The following is a 22,356-nucleotide window of genomic DNA, read 5'->3' as shown; positions in this document are numbered from 1 at the left end:
CTACACTTTTCCCAACTTGTACTCAAGTCAAGTCACAGGGATAAAACTAGGTGGAAGCGCAAAAATACCAGGAGGAGGAAAAATAAATAATGAAAGATCTGCATGTGTCACTTGTATTAAAAAGAAATATGTTCACTCCCACTCATAAATTTTAATGTGATTATTAAATATTTCTACAGCACAAGCTGTGCAGAGGATATTATGAAATCCTGCACAGCCACGCTCAACTTCCCGGCAATACTTACCGAGGGATCACAGGAGCAGCCAAGGTGGTCTCTGGGGGTTGCTGTAATGGGGCATTGCATCAGGGGGCGGGCTTCTTTGGGATGCTTTGGGGTGTAAAAGGGATTCTTTAAAAGGTGGTTAAGGCTTCCGTGAGTTCCATTATTAGGAGCTGGTGTCAAATTCAGTAAATCTGCGTAATTCCAATGATGGTAAAGTGTTACTTATAAGTTTCAAATAAACAGTAGACTTGTACTATGGTTTTTATTTATTTTTTAAACCAACTCTATTGGTATCCTTCATCTTTATAAAAAGTCTCTTGGATTTTAGAACATTCATGACCACGTTATTCTTAAGGAAAATATGGGTATGTATGTTGTACTACTCTTGCTACATGCAGTTATATAACAATCACTTGACCAACACATTTTTCTTACTTAATCCTCAAAAGCACTTTGTTAAGTTGTCACTATTTGGTAGAAGAGTAATCAGAGTGCTGTGCTCAAGTTCTCAAAGCTACTACTGCAGTAGACGTTGGACTCAAAGCTTCACCTGAGTCTAAAACTCACACTCTTAGTAATAATAGCAAATATTTACATATTAAAGCAAATACTATATGCCAGGCATTGTTTTAAGTGCTTTCAGATGTCTTAATTCATTTAAGTATATAGGATCCCACACAAAGAATGCCACTTAGAAATTTAAGGTTTTGCAAATGTCCAGAAAAAGAAATATTTAAAACATAATCTCGAACCATAAAAGTACTAGTTGATAAAGAATAGGGTAAACCAAGGACATATGGATGGGTTCCTCTCCACTTCTATAACATCCATTCAATTATTATTGCTACCTGGGCTAACCACCTGTTTTATTTACCTTTCACAGTTCCAAACTCTTTTCTCTTTTCTCTTTTTCTCTCCCCCACTGATCTCATTCAATTGTCATATAATTAAGCCCAGGACCTGGCACTGGGGTGTACAGACCTCTCCACACTGTGTGTTGAGCTTTGCCGGTCTATGGACTGCAGAGGAAGTAATCAGAGGATATCTTTTGCACATTTTTTTCAATGGCTTTGGCTCAAGAAGAGGAAAAGTGGAAATGTGAGGTTCTAGTTGCCTCATCATCATCTCCACAAAGGGGCCCACCATGTGACACCTTCCTTTGATAATCCTATTCCAGCTCTGTTTTCAGAAGGGATGAAAGTTGCCTGTTCACACTTACCACACATTAAATTATAGACTTCAATATTTTCAAAGGCATCAACTTCAAAGCTGTGCTTGAATCCAGGTCCATAGCCAATAAAGAGGGCCTAGATTGGTCAGAAAAGCAACAGTTTCTCAACTAATTTCATTTACATATGTATTTGGTAAAAACAACAACACCCATATTTCATGTTATTCACATTGTACATCTATAAACTGGTTTTGTTAAAATAAATTTCTGTATACAACAGATTTTGTAGGCATTTAACTACTGTTGCACATTTAATGTAAGGGCATATTAGTTTTATGAATATTAATAGAATATTTCTCCTAGCTTTATTACAGTTCCTGTCTTGATATCAAAACAGAATGGTTAAAAATGGTTTTATTTTTGAAGGAGGGTAAATCTCATCTTGCCCACCTTTGCACAGTGCTACAAAGGCCAATTTGATAATTATTGTGAGGATATTTTGAAAACATAAAAATACCAGGCAAATGTGACTTATCTTTATTTAAAAAACAAGTATGATCTTTTCACCTATTACATCACTAGATTCATTTACTGTGGAGCAATATTCTTAGTGAAGCACAAATAAATGCAAAAATATTTATTAGAAATTTGGCAGGCAGTATCACACTTTCATGAAGTATGAAAACTTTAAACAAAACTCTATTCATTTCCTAAATGTAAAACAGCCAAATGAAAAAATAATTCTCCATTTATTCTCTATCAAGAGATACAGAGTCAGGCTCCCTGGTGGTGCAAAGGGATAAGTCTCAGCACTATGAAGCTGTCCACAGCCACTGCAACACGAGTTTGATCCCTGGCCAGGGAGGTGACCCACATGGCGCAGACCTCTCCTGTCTTGCCCACTGCTCCCCACAGCAGTGTATTTCAGTCAATCTGCCTATTCTGTTTCCCACCCTGTCTCTGGTGAATCCTTTCACCCCCTGCACCTCTAGCCTATACCCCAGTTCTTATATACATAAATAAATAAATCTTTAAAAAACAAAACAAAAGATACAAAGTCTATATTTTTAATACTAAAACTTTGTCAATATTTTTCCAGATATAAAGTACCATTTTTTTTAAAAAGTAGAATATATTTACTCACTTGCATATTTGAGAATGCATTATCAGAGCCATGAAATCCACCTCCACAATATTTCCTCTCCGAAGGATTCCTAATTATTTGCATAATAGAAATTAATAGCATAACTCATAAAACATTCATAAAGCAAAATTAATAACCATGACATTATCCCATTAGTAGTTTAGATTATTACTAGTTGTTATAATGCATTATCATAACCCATCAATAAGAAAGTAACTAATTTGTTTTTTTTTTTTTTTATAATATTTTTTTAAAGATTTATTTATTTATTTATTTGTACATACAAGCACTGGGTACAGTCAGAAGCACGGGAGGGTGAGAGAATTCACCAGAGACAGAGCGGGGAGCAGAGCAGGCAGAAGGACCGAAGTACACTGCTGAGGGGAGCAGCGGGCGGCAGGAGAGGTCTGTGCGCCACGTGGGACCCTCCTCCGGTGGCCGGGGAGCAGCCGGGGATTGAACTGGCGCCGCAGAGGCCGCGGGCAGCTTCGCAACCCAGCGCTCAACCTCTGCACCACCGGGGAGGCCCAGAAAGTAACTAATTTGTTAATCAAACAACTACTACTTGGTATTGAAAAGCATCAAGGGGGCACCTTTATCTTTTGTTTTGTAGACAAATTAACTTTAAGCAGTGGTAAAGAGGAGAAAAACCACCAACATGGTTTTGAGCCCTGACTGTGCTATTTACTAGCTGTGGCTTTGGCAAGTTAATCTTCTTTAACTTTCAATTTCATCATTTTGGGTTGTTTGTAAAAATTAAATGATCTAGCCTAAGTGGCGCAGTGGTTGAGCGCTGGGTTGCGAAGCTGCCCGCAGCCTATGCAGCGCCAGTTCGATCTCCGGCCACCGGGCGAGGGTCCCACATGGCGCGCAGACCTCTCCTGCCGCCTGCTGCTCCCCTCAGCAGTGTACTTCGTCCATCTGCCTGTTCTGCTCCCTGCTCTGGCTCTGGTGAATTCTCTCACCCTCCCGTGCTTCTGACTGTACCCAGTGCTTGTATAAATAAATAAATAAATCTTTAAAAAGAAAGAAAGAAAGAAATGGTTGGAACCTAGTAAATGTTCACTAAAATATTAGTTCTCTCAGGAGGGTAAACACTACCCCTTCTTTTATATTCTTCTTTCAGGCACTAAAAGCATAGCTCTCTGCTCACAGTAGTGCAATTCTGTAGACTGAGTTCTAGTTCACTACTTAAGTTTTGCTTTACCCCCTGTATTTATCATCCTTGGCTTCCTGGCAACCATCAAAAGAGTTAATGATCAAGTTATGAGATACTAGCAATATCAACCATCCAAATAATTTACCAAAGATACCAAATAATGGAGGTTTATTGATGAATTAGTATAAGAAAATTTTTTTTAAAAGCTGTATAAAAATGCAGGTAATTGCTAATTAATAAGAGCGTTTTTGCCAAATATTTTCTGCACTTTGCGGCTATTAGGCACAACTGTAATGAGCACAAGCAAATCATCAGCCAGTAGTGGCACAAGTCTGGAGCATAAGGAAAAACCGACATGGACATGAGCAGACAGAGTGGTGCTTCTTTTCTGGGCATCATCTCCCCATGCCAGGGGACTTTCAGCAATATCTGGAGACATTTTTGTTGTTGTCACAACTGTAGAAAGGGTGTTATTTTCATCTAGTGAATAGAAGCCATGGATGGTTTCAAACAAAACAGTCTCCCACAACAAAGAATTATCTGATCCAAATGTTGAGATGCACAACTAAAAACTTATGCTATGATGCAATGTTACTTCTATAAAAAAATTAAAAGTGGGGCCTCCCTGGTGGTGCAGGAAGTTGAGTGCAGTGCTGTGAAGCTGTCTGCAGCCTCTGCAGTGCGGGTTCGATCCCGGCTAGCAGGGGAGATACCCACATGGCACAGCAGACCTCTCCTGTCTCGCCCGCTGCTCCCCTCAGCAGTGTATTTCAGTCAGTCTGCCTGTTCTGTTCCCCAATCAGTCTCTGGTGAATCCTTTCAACCCCCCCCCCTCACCTCTGGCCTGTACCCTGGTTCTTCTATAAACAAATAAATTTTTTTAAAAAATTAAAAGAAAACAAAACAGCAAAGGGAAGGAAGGGAGGAGGGAGGGAGGGAGGGGTGAAGGAAGGAGGACAGGCGGGAAAGATAGGGAAATGCTGTCACAGAGTAAAGAGAATCACAGTCTTCATGTAACAATATAGTTGGAAAGGACACAGCAGTTACCTTGAATTACAAATATATCAGGGTAATTTTACCTGGGAGACTCTCAGAACTTACAATGCAAGTTGCCATTGAGGGTCCATATAGAAGGTCAGGGACTCAATCCTGTCACTTTTAGCAAAATGCAAGCGCTTAGGTAAGAAATGTTTCAGGTATGGTCTGAAGTGTTGCTTTGGTTCCCGACACTGAAATTGTAGAAGGCAAAGAAAAGACATTATTTCCATATTTTCTGAAGTGTAAACTTTCCTTGAAATTACTTTCTAATCCCAATGAATTTTTTCTCACATTTTACCAGCATGCCCAATAAATCACACTTGCAAAAGTGAGTTCTGATTAACCATATAATGTATAAGGTGAATATTCCCAGCTAGGAAATATTCCTATTATTACAGGGAAGCACAATTACTGCATAAAAGTCACAGGAAACTTACACTGTATTATTAGATAATATTTGAGTTATTACCAATGATCTCGGTTTCAAACTTGTAACTACAATTAAAAGAATTTTTTTCAAAATTGGCCGAATTTTTCATCAAGTGAATAAAAATGCTGTAGAGATAAGTCAGTACTAGGGCAAAAACTTATTTTGAAAACAAGCGTTAAAAAAAATCTGGCAGTCGGGCCTCCCCAGTTGCAGCGCTGGTTCGATTCCTGGCTGCCGGTGAGGGTCCCATATGGCGCACAGACCTCTCCTGTCGTGCCCGCTGCTCCCCTCAGGGGTGTACTTCATCAGTCTGCCTGTTCTGCTCCCTGCTCTGGTGAATTCTCTCACCCTCCCACGCTTCTGACTGTACCCAGTGCTTGTATAAATAAATAAATAAATAAATCTTTAAGAAAAAAAATCTGGCAGGAAATACATCATAATGCTCACAATGCTTATGGTGCTACAGCTGCAGATTTTTTTCTTCTGCTGTTTCAAATACAAATAATGCACCATCATATAACTTTACAATGTCAATGAATAAATTCTTAAAAACTTCCAAACCTAGATGAATGTAGGGACATGGCCCTACAGAGCATATAAATATTGTATAACAAACTCATGCCATTTGCAGCAGCATAATGGAGCTGGAAGGGATTATGCTAAGTGAAATGTCATAAGGAAAAAACATTGCAGAATTAAATCAAACAAAGAATCAGATAAAGCCAAACTTAAAAGCTAACCCTTGAAAGCTGATTATAGAGCTGGAGAACCCAGAGATGGAGGGCCAGACAAAGCAGGCAGGGAGCATAATGGACTATGGTGGTGACATACAGGTGCTTTGGAGGTGGATGCACTGAGGTAATGACACCTGAAGGGGGGATCATATACTCCCAAAATACAAAAAATGATGTAAACCTATATTACCTCAATACAAATTAATTTAAAAAATAAAAACAAATGTTGTCCTAGATACTCAAAAATTCTAACCCCACAAATCTAAGAACAAATAATGGAACCTTTTTTCTAAATATATAACACATAAAACTAAACATAATTAATGTAAAAATTAAGGCACTCACAGAAAGATTCCTGGCAATGCCTTCATAATTAACTGAAGGGAGAGAAAGGTAAAAATTAATAGTTGATGGTATGCTACATCTAGAAATAAAAATAAATCAAAAATATAGAATGTCAGTCTTAAACCCTGCATTTAAATACCAACCAGGTTTCAAATAGCTTATTTTAGTCATTATATATTAGTCATTGACAGAAGTAAGAAGATATTTAGAGACATGATATTATGTTATACTATTTTAAATTATGACTGTGTTATAATATCACAAAGTATACAAATTATACAAAATGATATGTTCTAGTATTAAATGAAAAGGCAAGTTACAGAACATTCTTCTATCTATCAAGTTGCCTATCCACACATCTATCCACTCACCCACTGACCACGTATTCAGCTGCCTATCCCTTAGTATATACATTAGTTTATTTATCCACCTACTTTCCATGCATCCAATACCTATCTATGTATCCATCCATCTAATCTATTATGACTTCACAACATAAAGATTAAAATGTTTTTTTTTATATGTATAGCAAAAATAAACTTAAAGTTTATCTCTAGAGAAAGGAAGTGAGCAGTGAATTAGGGGATGTAGGGAAAGAAACTGTTATTTTTTACTTTATATACTACGATATTCAGTGATAATTCCAGAATTTACAATTAAGAGGAATACAGGGAAATGTAAAAGAGAAGACAAGAAGAGTAGTTTTGAAACTGAATTTGCATTGCAAGTCCACAGTGTACTTAGCATATTTTGTGTTACTGCCTAAGATTATTTTAACAATCCTTTACAATAATTTGAGAAAATTATCCATATAAAAATAAGATTACTGCATATTTGTATGTGTAAATAAATATATAGTTTTTGCTTTAATTTGAGAAATTTAGAGGTCTAATTAAGGCAAGACAGTGTTAAAGCTTAGCCATCCCAGCCTAAACATCTTTGGGGACTGCTACTACCCCTACAGCTTTTATAAAATGTTATAACAACATACTACATTCATAATTTTTTTATAAATTGCTAATTAAAACTTGTGATGCATATAATCTGTTTTTTGTAATATGAAGCTATAATTTGTGAAACCATATTCCTAAAGTGAAATCTATTTCTCCTCGTGAATATTCAATAGTATATTGAAATAAATAGCACTGAGTGCCCAAACCTAACCCAGTTCTGATAACTGTCAGAAAAGCTTTTTTCTCCTTCCATTTGAAGTTAATTATAACAAAAAGATAAACAAAATTTGTGTTAGGTATGTGAAAATTACTAAAGATCCTGATCTAAGAGAAGCTTATGTAGCAGAGGTACACAGTTATAAACAGGCTTGACTTACAAAAAAAGAAATATTTTTTAAAACTTTTCGGCATTTTGGGTTGCCATGCAGCCAAGAGAGAATATGAAATTTCTTCTTTGTTCACAGATACATTCTTATTATTTTCAAGTCATTTTTACAGACAAAACAGTTGCTTATAAAATTAATCCTCTCTGCCAGCATTCCTCCTCATAGAGTATTATTCTAGAACAGATGTGAGTGGTTTTAATGTAATGTCATTAATTAAAGGTGAGTAAATGTAGCTGAACTTTTCTCTTAAGGTTGTTTATTTTCCAGACAAGTAATCTTGAATCTAATACAAGCAAAATACACATACAATGAATGAAATTGCTAAGCTTATACTTAACCATGAATAACTAGTAGCTACGTGGTTAGACTTAAGTCCTCATATCCAGTTTCATAGAATTCCTTTGGGTGTAGAAGAATTGCATGGGAGATTTAATGACAAAAAAGAAATTAACTTTAATTGATCTGGCTTTAGCGTAGAGATATGATAACTGTGAGGAACATATTCTGAACATAATCATATTCAAAGTTTGCACAGAGGTATACTTACATGAAAAGTATTTATCTGGGATATCAGAGGGTCTTAATCGAGCTGCGGGTCCATATACAACTTTAATATTTTTAACATCTCCCAAATATTTATTCAGATAGACATATTTCTTACAACTGCCTTGTTCCATGCCTAGGAGAAAAAATTTTAAACATGTTGCAACTTTGATGTAAAAGTTAATCTGTCTGAACAGAACTCCTTTCACCTCCCAGAATTTAATTCAGACTCATGTTAGTCAAACATTGAATGAAAAAGACACAGAACCTGTTTTCTATTTTCTGGTATACATACTACTTCTATAATCCCAAGGCTACAAAAGCCTTGGGATATACTATGGTTTTACAGAAACCATAGTAAACAAAAGGGAAATAAAAATATAGCCAAAATTAAAATATACTGCTTTTTCAGTCATCTTTATCATGCTAAAGAAAACTGAAGAGGCAGAAAATACTTAAATTAAATCTAAAGTGCTAGATTTACCAAAATTTTAATATTGAAAAAAACTTTTTAGGTACCCAAATTTCTGATGGAAGCCTTCCCAAATCAAGAGATAGGTGCATCGGCCTCCCCGGTGGCACAGCGGTTGAGCGATGGGTTGCGAAACTGCCTGCAGCCTCTGAAGCGCAGGTTCGATCCCCGGTTGCTCCCCGGCCACAGGAGGAGGGTCCCACATGGCACGCAGACCCCTTCTGCCGCCCATTGCTCCCCTCAGCAGTGTACTTCGGTCTTGCCTGCTCTGCTCCCCTCTCTGGCTCTGGTGAATTCTCTCACCCTCCCACGCTTCTGACTGTACCCAGTGCTTGTATAATAAATAAATAAATCTTTAAAAAAAAAAAGAGAGATAGGTGCATTGGGGTTTCTAGACTTCTTAGGTTTCTGTGAATTCTACTTTTTTATTTGTACTTATATTTAATTTAATTTTTCCCAAAGACTCCCCACAAGAAACTATATTTAGTGAAAAAAGAATAAACAGTAATAGAAACAATAATGAAACAATAATCAATCAAGTAAACCTGAAGGGTAAATAAAGCAAATTCAGATTACCATGATCTGAAATAAGGATGAGGTTCAGGCATCTATGCAAATTCAGCTCTTTTAGACCATCCATCAGCATGCCCACCATGTTGTCAACCCTCTGCAATGCTCTGATGACCTAGAGAAGGGATACAATCTCATGCAACGCATTCCATACTGAAGTCTACTTCTGCTTAATGTCATTTCTGTCAAAAAAGAAAAACCTCAGTGGATGCAAATACTACAGTGAACTGATTCACATCAAGCTAAGACATGCCAGATAAGAGAGAAAGGGCATAAATAATTGCTGACCATTAACAAGGGAAGGTCTAAATCTCAAGGGGAAGTCATGGGAATGACATTAACTAATCTGATTAGCATTTTCCCTCCTGGAGGTTTAGAATGTTATCCTCAGACCAGACCCAGCATAAGTCAAGCTAGCTGAAATCCACAACGTGGGGTCAGACACTGATGCATTCTCAACTATCACCTCATTTTCTATAATCAATTTGTTTTTGTGCTTTCTGAGCACTTAAATGTTTGCTTCATAAATGTTATCATGCTTCCTAATTTACAAAAATGTTAAAATTATTCATGAAATGCTTTGTGTAGTGCTATGTACTTAATTTTTAAAAGTAGAACTTCTAGGAATACAACCCATTATTCCTCACAAATGCGTGTATTTTGCATATCATAAGGTGACAGAATGACAAATGGTTCAGGCAAATTGCTTTTGCACTTATCTTCCCCTTTTCCTCATAAAACCACCTGAGGAATATGCAGTTTTACATGTGTTTTCTATAATATATCAAATCACTCTAATATTTATATTTGGTATATTTCACTATAATATGAAGCAAGTTCTTTTAACCTGGTCTTTCATTCACTCAAGGATATCCAAACTATAAGAACTATAATTTTTTGAGTATTAAGAGAAAGGGGGACTTGATGAGCCAGTAATGTTAGTATTTTACAGGTCTTAAAAATTAGTGAATATGATTTGAAAAGCAATGCACTCAACCTTGAATGAAGATAAATAAAAAAGCAGGAATGTGGGGGAAATCTGGTCAATTAGAAAAGGCAGTACTGATTTTCAAACATGTATGATCTGATAATCAAACAATAACAAAGTGATATTTAGATATCTTTGTGACCAATCTGACCTAGACATGGGTCTTAAGTACCAGTGACTTCAGTAAAAGAATAAAAATTATTCTAGCTCTACCAAGCAAACAGCTATGAGACTTTTTCTTTGGACCAATTATGACACAGTTACACTGCTGGTCACATTGTTTATCCCACCTCTATGGGAGACCTTTGCTTAGCTGAATGACAGAATCAAAGCAAGAGCTCATGGGGCTGCTAAATACAGTGGAGCCGCTTGAGATGGTTTTTGATGGAGAGAATACAAAAGTAAGTATAGTTCTAGCTGAGGGCCAACTTCCTTTCTCTTCCTCCTATTTTATCTGATGAGATGGCACCCAGAAGGACATAGTCAGAGGGAGGGAAGCCAGGAGAAAATGACTGGGCAGCTGTTTTACATTCAAGTGAGAACCATGAGCATGCTTGCTCCCTCTTCCTTCTGCTGTGCAGGAATGAGCACTTGGAGCAATCAGGCCCCTCAAAAACAGGGTTCTCAGGAGACAGGGACCTGGAGCCTCTGAGGCTCACAAACTAATCTGCTAGACTTTCATCTATTGGAGTCATCTGGGACAAAAAAATAACAAGACAGGATTCTCAGACTAGGGACTCTGGCAGTACAGCTTTTCCATTTTATTATGGCCAAAAAATCATAGACCCTTACTCACTGTTTCTTTTCATGTCTTAGGTCAAAGGTAAAATATAAATCTATAGGAAATTAGAAGTACAAGAGGTACCTTGTACAAGTACTTATAGAGGTACAAGGAAAGAAGCTCAAATCACTTTCCCATTCTAATGTTTCTTGTGTTCCAGGATACAAAAATGATATTGCCACACAAAAAACTGATGTAGTATTTGATGTTTTAAAGCACTATGCCAATTGCAAACATAGCCAGGAGCTATGAATGCATGTCCTGAAAGGGTGTCAGGTCAAACAAGAGATTACATTAAGAGTCACACCATGAACTGCTACCCTGTTTCCAGTTTCCTAGCAACCACTCAATAAAACAATGATTATCTAATCTTCTCTATATTTTTCATAAACTTTTATATCCTTTAACTCTCAAGCTCTATTTTAAGATGATCTGAGATCTCTCTGCAAAAGAGTTCATAGAAATTATCTTCTGCTGTTTTTTGACAGATTATTATCTTCATAGAAAACTGGAGTTTTACAGTTACACACTTTTTGAAGTGCACTAGTTTTTAAGGCCAATGTATTATGGAGTGGTAAAAATCTTTGGAATTGAAAATACAGATTTACTTCATCATCATTTCAGTGTAAGCACTACAAAAAGTATAAACAATTCTCCAGCCTTATTTCAATGAAAATGCATTCTTTGCTGTAATAAAAATTGTGCTAAATGCACATGTTCCTTACAGAAATCATGTGATCTTATAACATCCCCTAGAAATCTGTTTCAAAGCAAGTTTGGGTTAGATGTTACCAGGTTTAATGAAGTAATCACTGATAAAATTGTACTTACTTCACTGCTGACTGGTCCATACATATGACCTGAAGAATCTGGTTCTTCTAAATACAGAGTGTAAAAGTGTGGTCTAAATCAAACAGTATCAAAATGTAATATTTTATGAACACATGTAAAACAGAATGGAAAGAATAATTCAACAATTGATAGTGATTACAAATTCTACAACACTTAGGGTAACATTTCTAAACTTGCTGAGAAATTTATAGCTTTGGAATTCTTCAAAATGGGACTGTAATAGTTCACAGGGAGTTCATTTGGATATAAAACATCATGGCCATTGCAAAGCTTTCTTGTAGGCAATTTAGAAATATTGTGTATTAATTTCTATGAAATAAAGGTATATTTACAATAGAAATTAGTTGTTCACATACCTTTCATCATTAGGAAGCTGCAGCCACTTAAGAACAGTCAGAATTCTTTCTTCAAATGGTACTGAACTAGAAAAAATAAATAAATAAAATGAAAGAAGCCTGTGGCAATTGTTTGGCTCTAAATGTAAATGTTTTTTTCTTATTGAAAGTTGCATCAGAGAGATTAAATCAATACAGTGTGTCTATTGTGTCTGAAGCAATATATGAGTCTTAGCTGAAAACAAATTGGTCTTCCTAACAGAGAAACAAAAGTTAAGTTTTACTCATTAAAAAAATATCATCAGGTTTCAAATTTTATTTCCTGTACTCTCCTTAAGGATATTATTCCTGCTCCCTAAAGGGAACAGTTGCATCACATGAATAACCCATTTGTCAATATATATTTTTTTAAGATTTATTTATTTATACAAGCACTGGGGTACAGGCCAGAGGTGCCGGAGGGTGAGAGAATTCACCAGAGACAGAGTGGGGAGCAGAACAGTCAGACGGACCAAAAGTACTGCTGAGGGGAACAGCAGATGAGACAGGAGAGGTCTGCTATGCCACGTGGGAATCTCCCCAGCCAGCCGGGAATCAAACCAGCGCTGCAAAGGCTGCAAACAGCTTCACAGCACTGCGTTCAACCCACTGCGCCACCGGGGAGGCCCCATTTGTCGATATATTTTATGAAGGTGATAGATCATGAAGAACTCATTCACTGAAGACTCAGTAAAACTGGGGAGTGGGAATCTGACAAGCAGACACTTCCCCAGACAGCATTTCCCAGTAGAATCAGTTATGCTTTCTTCTGGGCACAAGGTTTGGTTTATACAACTCCATCAGAGAGCTTACCCCATGCCAAATACATTCAGCTGCTTTTATTTGACTTTGGGAAGCTGAAGAACATATAACACTATATTGAACCCCAATGCCTAGCACAGGGCATGGCACATAAAACCTCAATTACTATCCATGAAATGAAGATTGTAAGGTGGAGAACAGACACTGCACTATGCTCATGTGAACCACAAAGAAGCAGCAACAGTAAAATTGTCATAGAAAATAGTTATCCAGGGCCTCCCTGCTGGCCTACGGGTTAAGTCTCAGTGCTATCACCACTATGGCCTGAGTTGGATCCCCTGCCAGGGAGCTAACCCACATATGGTGCAGCAAACCTCTCCTGTCTTGCCACTGCTTCCCTCAGCAGTGTATTTATTTCAGCAGATCCGCCTGTTCTGTTCCCCACTCTGTCTCTGCTGAATCCTCTCACTCCCTGCACCTCTGGCCTACACACCAGATCTTCTACACCCCCCAAAAAAAGAGGAAATGGTTATGCATGTCTCTTCTGGAATTTGGAATTTTTTATCTTTTCTGTTCTTCTCCCAAGTACATCATTGCATTGATTTTGTGAGAGAAATTTCCTACGTGGAAAACAGTCTCACCAAAATTGGTCATCTCACTAAAATTATCCAAACATAGTCTTCTGGAAAAAAGATTTGTTCATTTTTCTTTTTCTCAACAATCATGGCTCTTGAATACCAGAAGAAGGTTATTCCCATCAGTTACTCACATAGACAGTATGTCTATTAATTTCGAAATGCAAATCCAGAGATGCCATTAGTATCTTCTTTAAATAATATTTCCAGGTACCTGTGTCCTCCTTACAGCTTCCTTCTTTCTCATTCCTTTTCCTCCCAGAGGTAAATGAGGGTTCTCTCTGACATCTCTACTTTCACCATGACTTTATATTTTTTTTCTTCCTGCCCAAAGATCTGCATCCAAGTGCAAACGTTACCAGTGCTTTCTAGAAAACTTCTAGGAAAAAGTGTATCTACTTTTACTGTCTATTCATCATCCACATAAAACTCTTTGAGAAAGAATCTTTAGTCTGAAAGTTCTCATTTTTCAGCTGACATATCAGTCAAAGGCTAGAGCTTAGTGCTTAATAAAAAGGAGAGGCTGAGATAAAATCAATGAGCTCTTCCACAATTATAGCTCCCAGAAAATATACATCTATACATACCCATTATACATTTTATAGATGTCTGGGAGAACTCCATTAATTTTCACATCTGATCCTGGCCAAAAAAATGTTCCACTCTTCAGACCTTGGTAGTGAGCTGTTAGCCAAATCTGGGGAAGATAAAGAAGGAAAGTCAAACATTCATTTCTAGGGAAAGTAAGGATTCACACAACACCAATGTATTTCTCTCAAGAGCAAGAATTTGTTTAAGGTTGAAGAGCTTTGGTAGTTAGACTACAAAACAATTGTGTAATGTGACTCTAAACAACAGCAACAAGAAATTAAATAACCAGTGATTAAATTAAACTTTAAAAATATGGATATAAGACAATTGGTAATTTATACAACTTTAGAGCCATACCCCTAGCTTAGGGGATTCCTCTTGAAAGAAGAAAATTCACAAATATACATCTTTACTGACATTTTTGCTTCCATAGTAAACTCTTATTGAAAACCTGGTATTCTGTTATTATCAATTATACTTTAAATAGTATTCCTATAAGCATCCTAGATTAATAATAATAATCCTCACAATAATTCCATGGGGTAGCTAACAGTATTAACTACAGTACAGAAAGGAAAAACTGAGGTTCTGACAGGATAATTTTTCCAAAGTCACAAAGCTTCAAATAATAGAGTTAAAATTTGAATTTAAATATGCAAATTAAACACCACGTTATTTTTCCTTCTAAGAAGACTCTCAGGGTTATCCAAATAAACCCAATGGAATTACTGTGACAATTTTTAAAAATTTAAAGGCAACCACATCAAGACAATAAGAATACGATCTAATAAAAAAAAATCCAATGAAGACAAAGTTTACTTTCCTCAGAATCAATCAGCTTTTTCAAATCAAAATATTACCCCCAAACTATTGCTACTAGCTCAAGGTAGAATGGAGCAATAAAGAAAAATTCAAATTCAGTTCTGAAACAGACTTATACAATGACACAAGCTTTATTTAGGATTATCAGCATTCATCTCCATTTATAAAAAGATGGTACAGACATTGTAAATGAAGTAGGTTATTAAAAACACCAAAGAACCTAGTGTTTTACTCTGATTGAAATAGATGAGACTAAAAGAAGAAACTATTTTAGTAGCTAAAACAACTCACTGGTTCTCCTTTGTACCACTCAGGATTAAATTTTTCTTTACTTTTAAGTGCAAAGGAAGCATTCATTTTGGGATCATACATTTTGTTGTCAATTATGCCATGGGATTCTGGATAAAGCCCCTAAAAAATATAAAACACAGGTTTTATACAAGATTTTTAACGTTAAATCATTAAACAAAATCATTAAAGAGAAACTAATAACTGGAAGCTACAAGGAAATTAATAAAGTTTAAGAAAAAAAAAACAAAAAAAATTGTCAAAATACAATAACCACTCTAACTTTTATATAGTATTTGTGTTCTACATTATGTAATAGGAGAAAAAAAGTAACAAATGCTCTAGATGAAGGTCTATATAAATACACAGCCTCCCAAATTCTGAAGACAGCAGTCTGCAGTCCTCTTGCATTGCTGAGTAAAGCAGTTCTGCAGAACAAGTTCCTTTTGGAATTGATCAGTACAAGCTAAAGTATAAATTCTGGCTTCCACCCTAAGGTCTAGTGAATTCTACTTTTTTTCTAAATTCAAATTAAATCTGAAAAATTTGAAAGAAAAACTGTAATCCTATTTAGAATCAGGCAATGTGGCTTGTTCAAATATATACAGCAAGATAATTAAAAAGACAGTTGAGACCATGTGAGTGTATGACCATTTTTGAACTCAAATGAAGTAAGCTATAAAATTAGTAAGAAAAAAGTATATATACACACACCAAACTCTAAAAAAAAAAAAAAAAAAAATAGGGCCACCCCGGTGGCACAGCGGTTGAGCGCTGGGTTGTGAAGCTGCCCGCAGCCTCTGCAGCCCGGGTTCGATCCCCGGCCGCCGGGCGAGGGTCCCACATGGTGCGCAGCCCTCTCCTGCCACCCGCTGCTCCCCTCAGCAGTGTACTTCATCAGTCTGCCTGCTCTGCTCTCCCCTCTAGCTCTGGTGAATTCTCTCACCCTCCCACGCTTCTGACTGTACCCAGTGCTTATATGAATAAATAAATAAAAAAAAAATACAAAAAAACAAGGACATAAGAATCAGAGACTCTAAAAAATTAACAACAACAAAAAAACGAGAAATCATTTTTTTGAGGGGAACTTTAGTCACTTGTTCACAGAGGGAAATCAAGCCCAGTGATAAAGGGACTTTCCCAAAGGCATAGTTGCTTGGGGGCACTGCAAAAACCAGAACCTAGATTTCCTGGCTTACCTACACAATAGAAAAAAGTTATTTTTTCCTAATCTGATATCTAATTTTGCCCTTGAAAAATATAACATTCACATCTCATTTCCAAGAAAACATAAAATTGAAATGCAAAACTTACTGTAACAATGCTGTAGTGATTGGGGAAAGTTTTTGTTGGGTAAACCGGTCTCATGTTTTTAGCATATGTTCCACAGCTTTCTACAAGAACAAAAGAAAAAGACTGCTAGTAAACACAAGTGACGATCTGTCTGTGTCTGCTAATTCATTTAGCATTTGTACCATCTAAATCTAAATCACATTTAAAAAAAAAAATAACTCAGGGCCTCCCCGGTGGCACAGCGGTTGAGCGCTGGGTTGCGACGCTGCCCGCGGCCTCTGCAGCGCCGGTTCGATCCCCGGCTGCTCCCCGGCCACCAGAGGAGGGTCCCACATGGCGCGCAGACCTCTCCTGCCGCCCGCTGCTCCCCTCAGCAGTATACTTCGGTCCTTCTGCCTGCTCTGCTCCCCGCTCTGGCTCTGGTGAATTCTCTCACCCTCCCACGCTTCTGACTGTACCCAGTGCATGTATAAACAAAACAAACAAATAAACTAATAAAACATGCCTCTAAAAAAAAAAAAAATAAAAAAAAAAACTCAGAAGGGATTTATAAACACACAAAAATGTGAATTATAAAACATATGGATTCAAATTTTATATTAACAACTTTTCTCTTAGTCAGAAAAACATTAAACAAAAATTAAGCTGAAATAATGATCACATATTCATCAATAATATTAAGTTCCAGGTGGACTGGTTATAATAAAATCACTAACTAAAATCTCTGTCTGATACTACTTGATGATTACATACCTAAATTGCAAGAGCTAGTCTAAAAAAATACTGCACCAGTAGTTAAATCTGCAAAATTAAAACAAGGGTAAAGCAATATCCCCAAATCCAGAACCAGGTAATTCTAGAAAAATTCACTGCTACCCTATAGACAAAGGTAACTTCTGAATTCAAGTTAGAGAAAGCACAGAAGTCAGCAGGTTCCTGATTTAGCTTTCGTGACACACTCCCTCCTCCACCTTTACTGATAAGGAAGGAACACACAAGTAGTGATTCTAGCATTTCAATACCTCATCCCCAGTTGGGCATGTGTATCGATCTATTGATAGCTCATTACCTTTAAATAGTTTAAAACTACAGACTGCATATCCCCCAATGTTCCAAAGCTAATGGCACATTGATTTCTTTTCAGCTTCACATGTTGGTTGCCTTAGTATACATACAACACCATATTTTTGAACTCAGGACACCATGTTTGCTATCATCAAGACAAACTTTCCTCCTCAAGGTAACAAGAGACCAGATTCAAACTCCAAAGATCATCAGCCTGGCTGATAAGAACAGTCTTCCCAGCCTGTGCACTTCTACAAGCTATTTTCTTCCAAGTAGAAGTTAAAAACTGAAAAGCTTGAAAGTTCTCCAAAAATTATTTTGGCTTATCACAAAAGAAATATAAAAATATTTACCAAGAGTGAATTTAATGTTTAAGCCAATCTCATGTATTCAAATTCTATAAATAATATTTTATAATTCTAGGAGAACACAAAAATAGTTGTATTTATTCACTTCTATCTCAGTCCACTATAACACTGTAGGTACTTAAATAATAATCACTAATAACAAGCAAAGTTCTACAACTTTTATGTATAATTATGTTTCATTAACAATGATGATACAAGTGATATCCATATTACTGTTGGTTAATGTGGCTGAAAACTTTGACATTAATATGAAGAAAATACAATTCTGCTATTATATTAATAACTTATCGAATAATCATTGAATTGAGGCCTTGACTGAGTCAAAAAAATTGGAAAGATGCTACAGAACACTATAGCATTATAGGATAATAAGGCAAATATTCTTTACACAACTAGTACATTCAAAAATTGCAGGTTTTTTAAATTGTATTTTAAAATACAATACTTTAAAAAAAATGATTTTCCACAAAAGGAATGCAAAATTCCAACTAAAAAAATATATATTTGTATATCAGTCAAGGGATTAAAAACCTAAGAAAACTAGAAGCTCAATATAACAATTATCTTAGAAATGTTCAAAGTAGATTGGCTCGCTATCAGGTTAAATTACTTTATGATAAAGAAGTTTAGTAAAAGAAATTCTACCAGTATTTTTCCAAGAGGAGATAGCCTCCCAGCCTATCTCTTGAAATCATGACACTCCAATATAAACTCTGAGTTTACTCACTTAGTTTGCTAATAACAGGAAGTAGTCCACCCCAAGTGTGTAAATATTCTGCCCTGAAACCATCCAAAGAAAATAAGAGGGTAGGAGGCTTTTCATACCTGGGTAAGAAAGAAGAAAAAAAAAAAATTTGAAGAAGCAGAAAGAAGATATGCATCCAATGTATTTTATCCTTCCTTGCAACAGTGAAGACTTTCCACTACCAATGTGATCTAACAAGCTCAGCAGGCATTCTCATAAAGGATGCTTTACAAATATTCATATACATGCTTTTACATCTTTATATAGAGTCCTCATATACCATTTATGAGTACACATATGATTTGGAGCCACCATATAGAGAACATTATCCATGGTTCCGGTTTTTCCAAAAGCTAGACCAAATCCTATGAATGTAATAATAACATTTTCCTAATTTGCAGAATGAAGTAGCATATCATTTCTAAATTATGCTCTTGTTTTTATTCATGTTTTTCCTGAACAACCTTTTCTGATATGGTATCTCCTTGGATCTTGTAGATGATACTTTAATTTACATAAATTATATCCTGTTCAGTTTTCACTTTAATATATATGAGATGTTGGGGCCTCCCTCGTGGTACAAGGGGTTAAAATGCAACCTATGAAGCTATCCACAGCCACTGTAACACAAGTTCGATCCCCAACCAGGAAGCTACCCACATGGCGCAGCCGACCTCTCTGACTCCCCCACTGCTCCCCTCAGCAGTGTATTTCACTCAGTCTGCCTGTTCTGCTCCCCACTCTGTCCTGGCGAATCCTCTTACCCCCACACCTCTGGCCTGTACCCCAGCTATTGTAAGCATAAATAAATAAACCTTAAAACAATATATATGAGATGTTAATATTTAATAGAAAAATTTCAGAGGTATTTGCTACATTTAAGTATATAAACCACAAAGAAAGAGTTCAAAGCTATGGATGAACAAATAATGAGAGTATACACACACACACACAGAGAGAGAGACAGAGAGAGAGAAAGAGAGCGAGAGAGAGCAAGAGAGAGAGAGAGAGAGAGAGTGTTAATGTGTATGGTGAAGCAATCCAAAGAAGCAGAAAGAAAATGAACAAAGAAAAAACAAAAACACCTAGCCTCTGACAACAAAAGGGAACTAAAGGGAAAGAGGACAAGGATGGGGGAACACACAGAGGAGGTCATCTGGCTAGTGGTGAGTAGTAGTAGGACTTTGGTGGTGAGTATGGTATGGTACTTATACTTATAGAGGTGCAATACTGTACTCCTGAAACTTACATAACATTGTAAGCCAGCACTACATCAATTAAAAAAAAAAAGAAAGAGCAAATGCTTTGTTCCTAATTCTAGAATCAAAAAAAGGGGGGAAAAAATCACTACATTATAATAATATACTCAGCAAAACAGTAACTGAAGATGACTTTTACACAGTTACAATAAAACAGTTGTGATTCAGAAGTTTTGCAGCTTCTGATAATAGCTGGTAATGACAAGAGAATGGTGTATCACTGAGTAATGATGCAAAAACTTTCTGGTGGGGGACTATAGAATCAGCACAGCATCTCAGTGGTCCACATCTGTCAAAAATTATTGATATTCAAGTAACAGAAAAGATAAGAATCAGTTGGCTGGGCCACCAGGTAAATATACTGGTATAGTAACTTCCAGTGTAATACAATGTGTTCTAAATTATGATCTTGTAAAGAAAGGAGAAGTTACAATGCTGAACAACTAAACCCCATATATAAGGTTTTAAACCAATGTTACTTCAATAAAAAAATTAAACTAAAAAAGGAGTTATATTTTCCACTATATACCTTGAACTTAAGAGACAGTTTTTAAAAGTATGTGAGACAGTCCCTTTGAAATCAGTCTCTCATTGAAAATTCTTGGTTTGGGGTTAATTTTTGCAGCTGCTTTTTCTATTGCTTTATATAAAAAAGTACTCTCCCATCCAAGGGAAAAAAGTACATATAAAGCAAAAATAAGCTATAAATATAAAATAAGATAAAATACAACTTTAAAATTTTTAATTGTTAATAGTTTGGAAAAAATCATTATTATAGTCAGTATTCCATATAAACATGTTCTACATTTGCAGATTCAACCAAATGCGGCTGGAAATATGTACTGTGTAGTTATGTGTACACTGGTTGTATCTACACTGAACACATAAGATTTTTTCATCTGACTATTACCTAAGCAACACAGTAATAACAACTATTTACATAGCATTTACATTGTGTTAGGTATTACAATAATCAAGAGTGATTTAAAATAGAGGGAAGATGTGTATAGAATACTATATCATTTAATTTAAGAACTTGAGCATCTGTGGATTTTGGTATCTGCAGTAGTCCTAGAATCAATCCCCTCTAATACCAAGGGACAATCATGACTGTAATTTTAAAAGATAAACATGTATTTCTGAAGATGAATAATTCAAATTACATGAGATCATAAATAGCACAATGATAAATACATCTAGTACTTTCATTAAATTTCTACCCTTTGAATTCCACATAAACTTCTCTTGATAGTCTATTATACAAAAGAGACTCTGCAAAAAAAAAAAACTTTAGGATAAAAGGAACAAAGAAATTATTAGAAATGTAAAAGTGATGTAATATTCTTACAGGCCAGGCATGTTGCTTATCCCAAAAATTTATAAATAAACCAAAATACCTCCCCCAAAAGAAACTTTGTTACAAGTTCAACTCTCAAAACTTAGGTCCTTCCTAAGAAGGAAGAAATGCACACTTCTACCCAACACTGCAGAATACTAGAGACTAACTATTCATGACCTCTGTTTTTTCCACTAGTTTCCAGGGGGGAGGTAGGGGGTCATGCCAACCATCTCTATACTACCAGGCCAAATGGGAGGTCTCACTAAAAATAATGTTTAATGATCCAACAAATAATTGTCATTTTTACTTCTTCATTTTGAAAACAGAAAAAAAATATGATATTTCTAAGAGAAAAATTAGCATGTCAGAATTTAGTCTTACCCTGCAGGACACTGTGGCTCATCAATATTCTCACATGTTTCTTCTACCCAGCTTTCCTCCCCTGAAATATTTTCAAGAAATAAAACAAGTTGAACACACTTAATAGTGTGAGACACATTAGAACGGATTTCCAAATCAAAATATGTTAACAAATACACAGTAATAACATGGGGCATGATTACAGGGAAATAGAACAAAGGCAGTTATTCTCTTTCAAAATAAGATTGTGTGGGTATCAGGAAGAAAAAAAGGATGGATAATTACAACACTAAAACACAGTACTGTTTTTATGAGAACTTGCAAAGCATCTTTTCCATTTTCAAACTTACTATTTTCAGCCAAAATTTACAGTGCCCCTTCTACCTACCCAATATAATCTCTGGTAAAAAATCCTTAATGTCTAGGATTTACAACCAGTTTCCAGCAAAGAATTTCAAGATGTCCTGTAATCCCCAGGAACATCAGATTACATAATACCCTATAATCTTTTGCAGTAATTTCACACCCATTCTCTCAACACAGGACAGATACCGTCCTCGTTTACTGTAAGCGAATCTATTATATAGAAATCAGCTAGGACTGCAAAAGCGATCTTTCCACAAATACAGCATTAAATATGTAGCTACTATCAAAATAACATGAGA

The 22,356-nt window shown here is 36.1% G+C and overlaps 1 protein-coding gene across 1 annotated transcript in view; it reads right to left on the bottom strand.

Moving 5' to 3' along the window:
* The window catches only part of ENPP1 (ectonucleotide pyrophosphatase/phosphodiesterase 1), a 67,439-nt gene that overhangs the window by 12,146 nt on the left and 32,937 nt on the right, over nt 1–22,356 (bottom strand). The window contains exons 5-18 of the mRNA XM_037520410.1: nt 21,713–21,773; nt 18,716–18,813; nt 16,577–16,656; nt 15,266–15,385; nt 14,149–14,258; nt 12,147–12,212; nt 11,770–11,842; nt 9,176–9,284; nt 8,132–8,263; nt 6,246–6,277; nt 4,800–4,927; nt 2,540–2,609; nt 1,444–1,531; nt 246–415 (exon numbers count right to left, since the gene is read on the bottom strand). Of these exons, the coding sequence (XP_037376307.1) occupies nt 246–415; nt 1,444–1,531; nt 2,540–2,609; nt 4,800–4,927; nt 6,246–6,277; nt 8,132–8,263; nt 9,176–9,284; nt 11,770–11,842; nt 12,147–12,212; nt 14,149–14,258; nt 15,266–15,385; nt 16,577–16,656; nt 18,716–18,813; nt 21,713–21,773 (1,337 nt within the window). The remainder of the gene's footprint in view (nt 1–245; nt 416–1,443; nt 1,532–2,539; nt 2,610–4,799; nt 4,928–6,245; nt 6,278–8,131; nt 8,264–9,175; nt 9,285–11,769; nt 11,843–12,146; nt 12,213–14,148; nt 14,259–15,265; nt 15,386–16,576; nt 16,657–18,715; nt 18,814–21,712; nt 21,774–22,356) is intronic.

Source organism: Talpa occidentalis, unplaced genomic scaffold (genome assembly GCF_014898055.3).
Source record: "Talpa occidentalis isolate TD23 unplaced genomic scaffold, MPIMG_talOcc4v2.1 talOcc4.2, whole genome shotgun sequence".
NCBI classification, from domain to species: Eukaryota; Metazoa; Chordata; class Mammalia; order Eulipotyphla; family Talpidae; genus Talpa; species Talpa occidentalis.
This window is presented reverse-complemented; position numbering and strand designations above follow the sequence as displayed.